This window comes from Colletotrichum godetiae (assembly GCF_030913485.1).
Source record: "Colletotrichum godetiae strain CBS 193.32 chromosome Unknown BDP55scaffold_8, whole genome shotgun sequence".
Taxonomy (NCBI): domain Eukaryota; kingdom Fungi; phylum Ascomycota; class Sordariomycetes; order Glomerellales; family Glomerellaceae; genus Colletotrichum; species Colletotrichum godetiae.
Genome location: NW_026851256.1, coordinates 803,463 through 817,375, shown reverse-complemented (window position 1 = coordinate 817,375; position 13,913 = coordinate 803,463). Strand labels below are relative to the sequence as shown.

The following is a 13,913-nucleotide window of genomic DNA, read 5'->3' as shown; positions in this document are numbered from 1 at the left end:
GAGAGTATTAAGAAGGGTAGTAACACACGAGCTGTACAACAACAAGACTCTGGGCTGTGTAGGAGGCAACTTGCGTACGGAATTGCCTTCGCGTTCCTTCCAGGTAGAGAGAGAGCCTCGAAGGCGTAAGAATTCCAAAACGCTCAAGTGAAGAGCGCCGTGAGCCTTGGCGTCAAACTGCGCCTTTAGCCCCGTCAAAAAGAGTTTTTGTTTCTCAAGTGTACACCGATGCCGTCAAGTCAGCCTGCGTGCCAGCTTGTGTGGTGACTTGGGCGAGGCAGTGCAGAGAGGGAGAGGGGTGTTCGGGCGAGAGGCGATAGTCTACTTTCCGTCTGAAGGCGTGTGGAGTTGTAGAGAGTAGGGTGGGATAATCAACCTTGAGTAGCCGTCATGTTTGAGAAGGCCTTGAGTAGTCCTCACACAAGAACGAGACTGGTGATGAGGAAGAAGAGTTTTCAAGAGCGTTAGAAGTATAGGTCGATGCCGTCTGAAATCTTGGACCGACGAGACTGAGGGTGGCAGTGCAAACGAGTGTTCACAACGACATGCCCTTCTTGGCAAGTCAAGAGGGTAGCAAGTCAACCGAGACCCCACACAGAGAATGGACAGATTGGTCAGATTGAAGCACAATGATACGTGCTTGAGAAGTTGCAAGAAAAAGGCGCGCTTGCTTGTTGACTATCACAGTAGGAAGCATATGTTGGTCTTGGCGGTCAAGTAACAGGACAAAAAGTCTTTGCACGACGTGATCAAGAGGGGAAGGAGCCAAAGGAGAGGAGGAGCTCCGATGGAGAGATAGGTAATGACGTGCCGGGGGGAATCTCTCATCTTGGGTTAGATTAGCAAGACTACGTAGCTGGTGCAAAGGGGAAGCCAAAGGGTGAGAGGGAGGTAACCGCCCAAGGTCTGGGCATTGAGGCTGTGCAAGAGGGAAAAGTGCAAAAGGTCCCGATGAGGGAATTAAATTGGAGCATCAAGAAGCGAGCTCTCTTCAGTGGAAGAACGGCCTGAGTCGGGACCATCCTAGAACCGCTGTGCAACAACGAAATGGGAGTCTAAACCAGGGGGGAGAATGGAGATTGACAGCGTGTAATGGACTCTTGGCAACATTGGTCATGCCAATGTTTGAACCTTGGCGTTTTGTTGATGCAAGTGCCGGGACCTTATCGCGTTTGTCTGTCCTGTATTCCGAGGTATTCGTTTCCATTCCGGCCAGACTTTGCTAGACGAGACCGAAGTTTACCACATAGATGGGGGGTATTGCGCCCGAAACTTGAGTGGCGTGCCCATCCTTCGGGTCCCAACAGATGCGGTCCAGTATCGTGCCATTCGGCCGCCCGGCGGGGGTGGCCACCATTAGATAGACGCCGTTGGCATCCGTGCTGTTCCCGTGTCCGATCGGTGACCGGCCGTAGTCTGAATGGCGTATCGCTCTTGTCCTCTTGATACTGCCAAGGGATGAGGATGCATGCAAGCGTTTAGGGAACGAATGCAATCGGGTGCTCGTCCTTTAAATTCCGGTAGCTCCATTTCTCTCTTGCACTGGCGAAGAGAGCCACCATACGGACACTGCTGTGGTAGATTGTCGATGGCTTCATCAACCAGCAAAACTCAAGGAGTGACCGACCGGTGAAGAGCCGAAGGTACACGGCAGCGGCGTCTTACCAGTCGGTGTCAGTGGTAGGAAGATTTCCGTGGAGGGTGGTCGGAGAGGTTTCGGACTGGCAAAGTTTGATGACGGAATGGGTGCATGAATCGGGACATTGTCCGTCCATGGTCTCAATGATATCCGGACTCTGTGCCCCATACTCTGTACTTGGAAATCGATACCTTGGGGGCCGCCACAAGGGGATGTCGAGAACGAGATCCATTCGTATCATCCCGTCCGCCGTGGGGTTGTTGGTTCAAGTCTGGGCGGCCAGGTCAGCATCTCGGGGTGGAGTTTGAGAGGTAATGTGGGAGAATTGAAACGTGAAGCTCGAGGCGAATCAGTCGACCGGGAGAAACAATAAGCTAGGGATGATAAGCTCTTGGCTGAATTGATTCGGAGTCGTGATGTGAAAAATGGAGATGGGGAAGGATCAGGAGAGGAACGGAGCATCAGAGTGGAGAAGAGGAACGGGAGAAAAGTCAATGAGGAAATCAGAGTTTGTGAAGTGAGAAAAAGCAGTGAACAAAAAAAAATGTGAAGACAATGTCAAAAAGACAAAAAGAGGAGCCAAGAAATGAGGAAAAAGGGCGGTCGCGATGCACAGTCACAGTCGAATCAAGCTCGGAGTGGAGCCCCCGGGGTCGTGGGGGACTGCACTAGTCAGCGCCAAGAGTGGCTGTGGTGAGCACGTTCCAAGGGTTCCATTGGTTCGCTTAGCTCAAGCCGAGGTGGATGACCCATCACAAGACCCACATCGATTCCCATCAGAGCAGCTGCAGGCAGGGGTGGCACGCACCTACCTTCCCGTGCAGCTGGTGGCAACTGCTCTTGCTTGCTCTTTCCTCAATCGAATTTCAAAGTTCTGGAACATCTTCGGAAATCCGCCGGACTGGTTGACCAATCAAAGACCACTGTCTTGGATACGTATCGCCGAATGAAGCTGCCTTTCCATGGAAGTCTCCAGGTCTCCACCGTCTGATCCAACTTGACATCCTGCAACCTGCATCGATGCACACCACATGGCTTGCACCACATCACAGTTGAGCAACCAGGAAGCTTCAATATCCATCCTGGTCTTTCAAACAACCTCCATAGGCCTTTGGTTTGGTCCAAAACTCTTGGCCAGCATCACACCAATGACCCCAGCGCCAAACGCCTTGACTCGAGCAAAATATCCAGAACTAACACCATTTAGCGCCGTGTTCCCTTCCTGTCGGCCTCTCTACTTCCTCGTAGATATCCCGATATCTGCAATGTTTCAAGCATCAACTACCGTGGTCGCGGGAAAATGTCAACGCAATTATCCTGGTCGACGCATACCCAACGCGGGGAACGCGGGGAAGCTTGTTGTCTAGCCAGGGAGTCTTGGCCATGATCCCCTGAACCAGACGGCTTAGCTTCGACTGAATTGCATTCAAGTTGTCCAGCTGATCTTGAAAGGGTGCATCGTTTGAAGCGTCCAAGTCAGGAATCCGTCCATCATCAACGATCAACATGGGGTTTTCCGCCAGTCTACGGTGTTTCTTCGTGGGATAGACTAGCGCCGCGTTGAGCTGTCCAGTCCTACAGTGTGACAATGCTATGCAGGCGAACATGTCGCCATGTCGTATCTCGTCCATAAAGGAGACATTATCGCCTTTGCGCATGTCAGTCAACGAATCTGGCTAACAAGGTCTTGGGCATCGTGGCTGGAGTCATTGCCCTGTTCATCTGCGATTTCTCGCGTCGCTTATATCTACTTCTCGTTAAGCTTCGTTGCTTTTCTGTTACCGTAGCGTCGACGCGGACGGCGGTTCTCGCATCACTTCGCTCAACGCGCCAAGACATTGGTAGCCCAAGGCTGACCTGAGGTCCTACTCATTCTCGCCACGAGGCTGAGTGCCGGCCAAGATGGGCTTCAATCTCCACGCAGATGGGACAAATGACCCCAGTGAAGTCCGCAATTGGCGGATTCACATGATAGCAATCATTGCCTCAATGAGTGCTATTGCCAGTAAGTTTCACTTCGCCCCCAAGCTCAATAGAGTCGGGACAGGACCTAGGCTTACACAGCCCAGTGGGTTACGACACCTCAGTCATAGGTGGCACCATGGCTCTGGACTCATTCCGCCGGGATTTCGACCTTGCGGATAGCTCGCCAGTTGTTCGTGATACTCTCCAAGGCAACATTGTCTCCACGTTTCAGGCAGGATGCTTCTTCGGCGCCCTGCTCATGTTCCCCATGGCAGAATGGCTCGGCCGCAAGAAGGCAATCATGATCTCTGCCCTGGTCTTCCTCGTTGGCGGAACTCTCATGACAGCCTCTCATGGAGAGATTGGACTTCTGATTGCCGGAAGAGCCATCGCCGGCTTGGGCATTGGTGCAACGTCCCTGATTGTCCCTGTGTACATATCGGAAATTAGCCCCCCGTCCATTCGTGGCCGCCTCGTTGGGCTTTTTGAAATTGCATCACAGGGAGGAGGGATGTGCGGCTTCTGGGTAAACTACGCGGTGGATCGTACAATTTCAGACTCAACGCAAACGCAGTGGATTGTGCCCCTTGGCTTGCAGTTGCTTCCGGGAGTCCTCCTGTTCTTTGGCATTTTCATCTGTCCCGAGTCGCCGAGATGGCTGGCAAAGAACGATAGGTGGGAGGACGCCAAGAAAGTCTTGGTTCACATTCGCGAGCTGCCAGCAGACCATGACTATGTCAGCACCGAGATCAACGACATTAAGCGGCAGGTAGAAGACAGCAGCGCGAATCGTATGACAAAGTCTCAAATGTTCAAGCGCTTGTTCGAGAAGGGCTCTCGCAACCGCATCGGCATCGGTCTGCTTCTGATGGCCTGCCAGAATCTGACAGGCGTGAACATCATCACATACTGTGAGTAAAAGAAAACGTTCTTCGATCTGAGTGCTCTCTCGCTGACCCTAGAGAACAGACTCGCCTCGCATCTTTGAGACCCTTGGCATCACAGGCACGAGCACCAAGCTTTTTGCGACGGGCTTCTACGGTATAGCCAAGACCCTGGGCATGGTCATCTTCACCGTCTGGCTTGCCGAAAAGGTCGGCCGACGCAATGGTCTCATCTGGGGCGCCTTCGTTGGATCCCTTCCAATGTGGTACATAGGCGGCTTCACGTTTCTTGCGGACCCCGCCGGCCAGGCGGCTGCTGGTAATACCGACCGCAATGCATGGGGGTACATCGCCATGGTTTGCGTATATCTCTATGGCTTGATTTACTGCGCCACTTGGTGAGGCTCCTTCTGCTCCAGGTAATTTGCAAATTGAGGCAGGATAAGGTCTAATTTGTCGTACAGGCAAGGCATCACATGGCTGTACTGCAGCGAGGTATTCAGCCTAGACATCCGCATGCTCTGTGTCGCAATCACGACCGCAGACCAATGGCTATGGAGCTTCATCGTCTCGAGAACTACGCCTTACATGATTACGTCGCTCGGCTACGGGACTTACATGTTCTTTGGTGCTCTCATGATCCTTATGGGCGTCTGGGCCTTCTTCTTCGTACCCGAGACCAAAGGTAAGTTTCGCTCCGTCGTCCTCCAGCTGAGGCTACCGTAGTCAGAGTTTTTACTATACCTGGCCTCTTTCTTCATCGTCATGATCATTGTGGCTGACGCAGGCGCCTGTGCTAGGTCTCACGCTCGAAGATATGGATTTACTCTTCATGAGGAGCATGCACACCACGGTCTGGACCGCGTTGCGAGAACGCAAGAGCGTCAAGGATGTCTTGGCGGATACTTCGCCCGCCGCTGTCTATGGGACTAGCTCGGAGGAGAAGGAGATTCGGTTAGAGTACGTGGATACTGTGGAAGACAACATGAAGTCAGTGGCAAGATGATAGAGGGACGGGAGACGTCTGAGTTGGTAGGTGAATCCTTTGCTTCCTGGCGGAGGCCTCTACTGAGGGATCTCGTTGGACTCTGTTATTTCGTTCCTTCTGAGTGCATCGTTCAATCAAATGGTCCGGTACGTTGTGCGAGGTACTTTCGGGTTGCCAAGCCCCGCTGTCGACATGCACTGCCCAGCGCGGAATGTGCACTGCCACCGGTAATGCTGCGGTGTGACGTAGTTTGTAATTCTTGGGTTTACAAGAGCGAGTAATCCTCACCGTTTCGTGGTAAAATTCTGGCTGACTTGTGGTGTGTCTCTTGTGAGGTGTGAGGGTCTTGGCTCTACATAGGTTGGGAGGGAAGCGCCAAGCCTTATCTCAGCGAGGCGCAGTTCACAACTTGCAGTGTTTTTGAGTGGTTGGGAGCCAAGGAAGTCCAGATAGCTGCCACACCAAGATCAAATAATTCGCGCCTTTTCGGCAGGCCGATTTCAAAATTTTCAAGTACTTTCCCTCATTTCTCGTCGGCGTATCGCGGTAAGAGCGTTTCTCATGTATCGAGCTAGTAGACTTGGATTTTTAAAGCGTATGCCGTGAAGTGTGATTGGTCGCTCTAGGCCTACTTGGCGGCCCGATTTCCAACCTCGCAACTTTAATTTGTCTGCCAAAGGCCTGGTGAAGAGGACGATCTTAGCATCACCTCTATCGAACGGGCCGAAGCTCGCTGAAACACACATCAACTGCCCGTCTTGAAAACTACGTGGCCAGGCAGATCTACTATTCTATGAGAAAGGCACTTCCGCTGGCTGTGCCATTTACTAGCCTGCATGACATCTCACGCAGATTGTTAAGTCGTCCGAGGTTGCACGCAGTGCGTATCTGGAGCCATCTTATGTTACATCGCCAAGTCGTACATGTAAAAAAGTCGGCGTTCTCGGTGACGCCTGTTGCCGGCGGGATTAATTTTCTCAGACTCCGGCCCCGGAGTTCAAGGGGCCTTGCCAAATACCCCGTTTTGTCCGATTGAAACATTGAACGGTCGGCTAACACAGCCTCCGCCCGGTTGCGCGGGGCCGGAGATTACTGCTGACCTTACCTTACGACTGCGGGAACGAGAACGAGGGTGTCACAGATTTCGAAATTCGTCGTCCTATGCCGCCATGTCACATCTTCTCATGGGCACATCAATGTTGATGACAAAGCGCGAGGAAACATTCGTCTGTCGATCTACTTCATTCGACGCAGAGTTATCTCGTGGAGTAATAGCACCTAGGCTACAATCATTCCATTGAGTCCCGAACTTCGCCAGGTACCCCTCTGATAGGACCCCTTACTGCTTGGTACGAGCAGATGGAGGAGCTTAGGTCAATAGCACCGAGAGTATGTATCTTCAGAACTTGAAGGAATGGAGAATTATTGTCATTATCATGCAGTCTGTCTCAGATGACCGTAATTATCTCCTTGACTGAGCTGCTGAAAAGCGCTTTGGCAACACCAACATCATTCCTACCCCAAACATCAAAGCAACCCAGCCTCTCGTACTTGCCCTGCTCCAATTTCGACTCTTTCAGGACCAAGAATGTCGTGAAGCGAGGGTATTCCGTATCCTCTACAAAAGCTTCAACTAACTCGCTCGGTAGCTCGCATGCCGATGGGATGGCCGCAACAACTGCTTCTTCATCGTCCGCCTCGACCTTCTTCCCGTCGTCCGGCCTCTTCCACGACATCTTCACTGGCTTGCTCAAGCCCACAATGGCCCCAAATCCCCCTTCCTCCGGAGAAAAGTCCCTCGTCCCCAAAAGCAACACCACAACTTCGCCAAGATTAGATCCCCAAGTCTGCACCAAGCCGTGTGGATCATCGGGTACGAACTCGATAAAGACATCATACGGCTCAGTGAGACTCAGGAAGCAGGAGTCCTTGACATCACCGCCGTCGTAGATACCATACATGATGTACAGCTGCAGGCCGCGAACCAAGTGCCCGTCGAGCGTGACAAAACCAGAAGAAACCTGGCCCGTCGGTTCGTTGGCGTTGACGGGCACGACGTCGACATCAATGACCTCGGCGAAGGGGATAAAAGGCGTCCAGGGCCGGCAATAGAGGTAGGACATTGGACCGCGTAGGTGCGCCCAGCTCCAGGTGGGAGCTACATATCCGCCCGACTGGTGCCAGTCTTCGAGGCGGTTACGCTCAGCGAGGATCTTGTCCCATGCTTCGCTGTCTTCGTCTCTGTCCACGCCAATGTTTAGAATTCGCCGGTGGTTCGTGGCTTTCAGGAACCCCTCCAAGTCTCCCGGCGTCGGCGGTTTCCACGCAAGCCCCTCAACCAAATCGTTCTTCCAGAGTCCGGCCAAGTACTCATCTTTAACATCAGTATCTTCGCCAAAGACATCCTGCATGACGCGCTGGAACTTTTCGACGAGACCTCGGAGAGCTGGCATCTTATCTGTCTCGTACGCGAGAGATCGTTTGGCGTATTCGCGCACAATATGTCGCCAGTGTTCGTACAGCCCCTCTCGGCTGGTAATACCGCTAGGCGCTAGTTCTCGAGTTGACATGTTGGATTCGCGGCGGCATTCGCACTCTGTGAGGGTGTTGCATTCCCATACCATTTCTTCCTCGGTGAAATGCAGGACTCGAGGGCTCATCAGGCGTTCTTGCATTGTCCACCCGCGTTGGTCGATTGGCTGGGTCATGTCTGACGCCCGGCCAGACAGGGACGCGTGGCTTGACCGCTTGATGTAGACTAGATTATCACCTCCGGGATCGTAGTACGTCTTGTAGTCGAGCGTAGATAGGGTTTGGTCCGACTGGAAGAGACCCTGGGTAGCTGCGTTGCTCCCATCGGCGCTCAGTGTGAGTGTTGCGCCAGAGTACACCGCACACATGAGAGCCGCTTCGTGGGCCCAGTCCTCTACAGAATCTTGAACGATACAGAGCCGGTCAACCCAGAGATGGCCTAGTCCCAAGATTTTTGCAGCATGAACTGCGTCTCTAATCGTTTCTGGAAGATCGCTGATTGAAATGCCAAAGTTTTGGTGGTTCCGGTAATTGTCTTTCGTCGTGATGAGGCCCGGTCCGCCTGGGCCCCAGCAGTAGCTCAACGCAGCGTATTCACCTTCAATACCCTTTGTTTCTTTGAGATAAACGCGCGAGGAATCCTGGCCTTGCAACGCTATCACTCGAGATGGTAGGAAATGCGGCGTAGTTGCTGCACACTTCGGATGTCTCTCACGGCAGCTATCGAGCCACGATTTGGCCAGCTGGAGAGCTTCGTCGGATCCTGAGCTAGGTAGCACCTTGCAGATACCAGCCTGCCAAGTTCTCCTGTCTTCTTCTTTTGAAGTAATTTTGCTGACGGGAGTCTCATGAGACCAGGCTGTGAGAAAAGTATTAGCACTTTCATTGTGACAAGAAACAGAATAAATCAATTCTTCGCGCGAAAAGGACTTCTTACAGATGGAAGTGCCCACGAGCAGTCCTTTTTCCATATCAGAAACATTTTGCCCCCTTCTGACATACTTTTCCCCGCGCATAACAAACTCTTCTTCAGTCGCAATATCAGAAACAACAGAGATATCCAACCAATCCCGCCACTGTATCCTGATCCTGATTGTAACTTCATCATCGTCGTCAGGAGGCCACTTGACGCTCTCTGGGGGAGATTGAGCGAACAGACTCCACACAAAAGTACAGAATCCACAGCTCCTAGTATCCGCGACTTCCTTCAGTGTACCGCCCTTTACTGAGAATTCTTTGTAAGGCCCACGATGCATGTCAGCCGGCTTGACCTCAAGTCGCTCGACATCTTCGCAGACTAAGCATACGGTCGGCTGTATTTGCACCAATCGATGCGCGGGGTCGTGGTCGATGCCTTGATCGGGAACGACAACGCATGATGAACAAAAGTCTGCCTGCGTTGTTTGACAGTCTAGACACCAGTACCGGAGGCCTGATATCAACTCGTAATCATCTGGATCGTTGCGTAGTTTTTCGCACCTATCACAAATTGCGTCGTTGTGAATTGGCGGATCAAGAACGAGGCGATTGCGGAGGGAATCCTGGAACTCGTATAGAGGATTGGCGACCTGGGGATTAGAATCCTGTAATTTTTGAGTGGCTCTCTCGCGGAGACATAAGATGTGCCGAGCCTTGACCCAGTCTACGAGTGACATGATTAAGCTATGTCGTCTCGGTAAGCCGCGCTGAGAGGTTGAGTCTAAGTTGCATGTGAGCTCCCAAACAACATCACTCAGCCTGTCCTTTATTGAAGTTTGTGCCTTAAGTGCTGGGAGGAGACACATTACATTTCGTGCCTCAGCCTCACATACGCTCCAGGCTCCCCATATGTAAGTCCTCCATTCTGACTGGATGACAACGTGGGCCGGGCAGGGGGCCCTGTGTTGGAAACATCATCATTGCGACGCTGGGCTGACTTCAAATCTTCCGCCCCACACCAGGCAGATATCTCCGTTGGAGGAAATGGATTCTGTCGAAGTTGGACATACTTCTAGTACTCAAGATCTTGCGAAGTCGTTGAATTTTGACGAGAGCTCCACAAGCACAAATACACTCACTTAACCACATGCTCAAGCTTCATTCCGCCAGCGTCATAAATTTGAATGTTGAGGACCTCGCAATGATTTGGTGATTGAAGCAATAGATCTAACTACACTCCCTGAGTACTTAGTCACAGTGTTATCAGTTCAAGATCCAGAAGCGTCATCGTCTATCCGACAAGGGATTCGTTATGCAATTCCAATGAGAGGTCAAGGTCCTTATGCCGTCATTCATTAAAGATATCAATCTTGGTCTAGTAGCGATTAGTAGAGGTAGTATGAACGATTGTCGTATCGTAGGGCCTTGTGCAAACCTCGAGATCAAGGGACTATGTTGGTAGTCTTTAGACTAGCGCGAAGAGATATCACATAACTGCTAGAGGGCATCAGAACGCACACATGGCGAATGATCTAATAATCCGAGCCTATTTCCCTTATATCCGCCCATGCATAATCTCGAAACAGAGTAAAATTGAGAAAGGCCGGGACGGACGGATTGACGCTATCTAGTAGTTAATGGGATATAGAGGGAAAAGGACGTAAGGTACAAGACTAGTAATGTATCAAAGATGTGCTATCATCGTAAAGATGCGCTCAGGTCGTAGAGTTATGCTAGTGTTAGAGCGATACGGTGGTGAGTGAAAGAGAAGTGGTGGTGTAGCGGAGAAATGTTGAAACTGAGGGCGATAACCTGGAAGGTAGGGTAGCTCTTCCGGCCAAGAAAGAAAAGGTTGAAGTCAAGCTCGACACTAGACCAAGGGAGCTTAATCTTTTCATCTAAGCTGTTCCGTCTAATGTCATTCTGGTCCAAGTTTGCTTATGCATAACCAATTACAGTGGAATCCATCAATTCCCAGCACTTACATGATTCGCTACCATGCCATTGGTAAGTTTTCGCCCGATTACACGGACCGAGGACATCTGGGCAGGGAAACAATGAATCTCTCCCATCGGATATTTCTTGCGGAGGAGAATGTGAAGCAAGATAAGAGAAAATTGCCTTGCCACCAGGTTTAGTCCTGTTAAAGATTGCATATGGGAGAAATTCCGAACTTTTGTCCTGGATTCTATGCCGTAGAAGTTACATCCGGGTAGACCGACGTTGCCAGTGGGATGGCACAGTTGAGGGCTGCCGGATCGCAACGTGAAACACCTAGGACGCCCTATCCTCCAACGAAGCCATGAATGACTTCGGGACTTCACATTTCGATAAGCAAAGTGGCTGTGCTCCTATATTGGAGCATCGGAAGTAAGCATGAAAAGAAAGCCGCAATAGACTTGATTGAACGACCTGAGTAGTCAGTACAGACGGATGAACCCCTACGTCTGAAAGAGGAGTCAAACGCTGCAGAGCTGACGTGGGGTTTGGACTTCATCTGAACTTATTAATACTCGACTGTGTCATTGGTTTGACGCTAAACTCTGTTCTAGACCAGGCCTAGTAGATCCTAAAGCTTGTTTTAAAAAATCCCCCGCAAAGCACCCTGCGGAGGCGGACCCCGGAGTGAGTAAGGCTTGGTCCCTTACTTTGGGGTGTTACCACAGCGTCGGTCTCGGTTCTCTTGCTCGGAAATCGAGTTGGTCTCGGTAGCTCGGCCGACAGGTTGCCTCGACTTATTGGTGATTCACGAGATGTGGACGCGAGTAAAGCTTCATTGATGTGCGTTTTCAGTCTAGCTCACGGGGCTCGGCTGTGGTTTCGGGTGATTGGCCCCTGAACAGGGGACGAACTGGTTTGTCCTCGAATCTCTTTCGAGCTTTGGTTGAGGAGGTATATCATCATGTACAGCTGGCGATCAAATCTTAATTCTTTGTACCAACTGGTCTCTTGACAGTAAATCCGTTCTTCGAAATCAATATTCTAGCAAGTCAATGTGTCGGGTCCCTTTCCAACTGAGGCTCTTCGGGCCGTGGCTCGCCGCCGCTACGGTCCTGGTCCTCGGCCAGGACGCAGCAGATAAGGCAAAGTTTGGTGACCCTATCAACGTCCTCGGCAGTGTAAGTGCCCATCATCTACCAAAATTCCAATTTCCCATCTGCTAAGTACTCGGCCTATCAGATGGAAAGAACCGACCAAGACTTCCAAGATGGCTTAGCTCTAGATCTCTTCTCGCCCAAAAACCGCACGCTGGTCGTCCAACAGAACCTCATGCCGCTACCGGGCAACTTCGTGACGGGCACCACGGGTGGACCCTTCATGGCGCTGCAGAACTACTCGTACGTCATCAGCCTCAACGAGTCGGCAAACGACCTCATCGCCAAGATCGAGATCCCCTACGACCCAACGGCGCTCGCCTCGATCGGTATCCAGGAGAGCAACACGTATGTCGGTACATTGGCTGGTGATAAGAAAAGCTGGATCGTCAACGATGCGACGCGCAACGTGCACAGAGAGGAGAACAATACCCGCATTATCAAGATGACGTCGCTCCAGGGCGAGTATATCCTGCTTGGACGGAAGACGGAGGATACGGCCAACGAGTTTGTGCAGTATGGCCAGGGGGCTACAAGGACGGTCAACGTCACGGCGGGAAACCGACAGGAAGCTGAGTTCATCGACGGCTTGCGGCTAAGTGTTGTGCCGAGTACCGACATGGGCATCAACATCGACATTGTCAATGGAATTTCGCCAAAGGCTGTTCCGCCGGGGTTGGTGCCGGTTAACAGCTTTGCTTGGGTTGTCAACTCGAGTTCCCCTGGTGCGCCTATGCTTGCAGATATGAAGTTTCCGTGTAAGTGCTTCTACGAAAGTACCCTCAGACATAGGCGATGTACCCTTGGACTGACAATCTGTCCCTTAGTCAATCCTTCTATGCTTTCCGCCGTTCGAGGGTTCGTTCAGCCGGCCCCAGTCAGGGTAGCGAAGAAGGCACTTGGAACCACCGCTGACGTACCATTCCAACTCATGGCTGGTGAAATTATTGGGATCTTGCCAGACAACTCGGTTACTATTCCGAATGTGACCCAAGTAGACGGGCAGTACGTACTACTTATGGTATCATAGGTTGTATCATAGATAATGTACATAAGCGTCTGTTTCCTACGTGAATAGTGATCATCTTTGACGTACAAGCCGGCTGGAAGGTGTCGAGGCAATCGATGTCGTGTAAGCTGTAGCATATGTCTCCAAAACCTGGCAAGATCTAGGAAGGATGTTGGTCAAGCATTAAACATTGAAACTATGTAGGCATGTAATCACACTCTCTCCTTCCTCAAGCCCCATCTCATCCCACAACCAACATGACCATCCTCCTCCCCGCTCTCTCGGTCACAAAGACCCCCTAAGCACAAAGCGTCAAAACAACATCCTGATCCGCCGTACAAACCTTAACCTGACTTCCCCCCGGACTCACTCCACCCGCCCACACAATAGCAGGACAACTCGCAAGCCGACTCGCAACAACAATCTTGCTCCCCTTGAACCCGTCCCCAAAAACGGTGCTCAAATCATACCACACGCCGCTGCCGTCCAAGTTATACGCGTAAACGAGCTGCGGGGCACCCGTGTACAAGCCGTCGCGCGCGCGGGTGACTTTGAGGGCCCGGCCGCCAGTCGTCGGGTCCCGGGCGAAGGTCTCGCTGTATGTGCCACCCTTTGCGGCGAGGGGTCCCGCGGCGCGGACGTCGCCGCCGACGGACCAGAGTGAGACTTCGGTTGCGCAGTTGTTCACGACTGTTGCTTTGCCGAGGGCTGCGGTTTGGGTTGCCAAGGCGATGAGGGGGATGAGGGACTTGAGTTGCATTTTTGAAGGCTGGTGGTTTTTGGTCTGAATGGGAAAATGGTAATCAGATGTTTGGGGGTCAGGAGTCTGATGAGATTCGTGGCTTGACTTGATCGTGGTAATATTATGGTAATGGGCTTGAGG

General features: G+C 51.8%; 4 protein-coding genes across 4 annotated transcripts; 2 read left to right on the top strand and 2 right to left on the bottom strand.

Moving 5' to 3' along the window:
• The first annotated feature begins 3,419 nt into the window (after positions 1-3,419).
• BDP55DRAFT_411119 (quinate permease) lies at positions 3,420-5,686 on the top strand. The gene is made up of 5 exons (XM_060567371.1): positions 3,420-3,644; positions 3,709-4,515; positions 4,574-4,886; positions 4,953-5,173; positions 5,289-5,686. Exons 1-5 carry the CDS (start codon positions 3,542-3,544, stop codon positions 5,492-5,494), a joined length of 1,650 nt encoding a protein of 549 aa, XP_060433246.1. The 5' UTR covers positions 3,420-3,541; the 3' UTR covers positions 5,495-5,686.
• Positions 5,687-7,801: 2,115 nt separating this feature from the next.
• On the bottom strand, positions 7,802-9,169 carry BDP55DRAFT_576695 (heterokaryon incompatibility protein-domain-containing protein; the record flags this gene model as incomplete). Its single annotated transcript, XM_060570785.1, has 2 exons — positions 8,946-9,169; positions 7,802-8,867 (listed from the first exon to the last, which is right to left on the bottom strand). Coding segments are annotated over exons 1-2 (1,143 nt in total), but the record flags the coding sequence as incomplete, so codon positions are not given.
• Positions 9,170-11,919: 2,750 nt separating this feature from the next.
• BDP55DRAFT_725704 (uncharacterized protein) lies at positions 11,920-13,051 on the top strand (the record flags this gene model as incomplete). Its single annotated transcript, XM_060579042.1, has 3 exons — positions 11,920-12,045; positions 12,107-12,779; positions 12,849-13,051. 3 exons carry the CDS (start codon positions 11,920-11,922, stop codon positions 13,049-13,051), a joined length of 1,002 nt encoding a protein of 333 aa, XP_060433244.1.
• Positions 13,048-13,910, bottom strand: BDP55DRAFT_653454 (uncharacterized protein). Its single transcript, XM_060574189.1, has one exon. The coding sequence runs from the start codon at positions 13,788-13,790 to the stop codon at positions 13,329-13,331; it is 462 nt and encodes a 153-aa protein (XP_060433243.1). The 5' UTR covers positions 13,791-13,910; the 3' UTR covers positions 13,048-13,328.
• Positions 13,911-13,913: the final 3 nt, after the last annotated feature.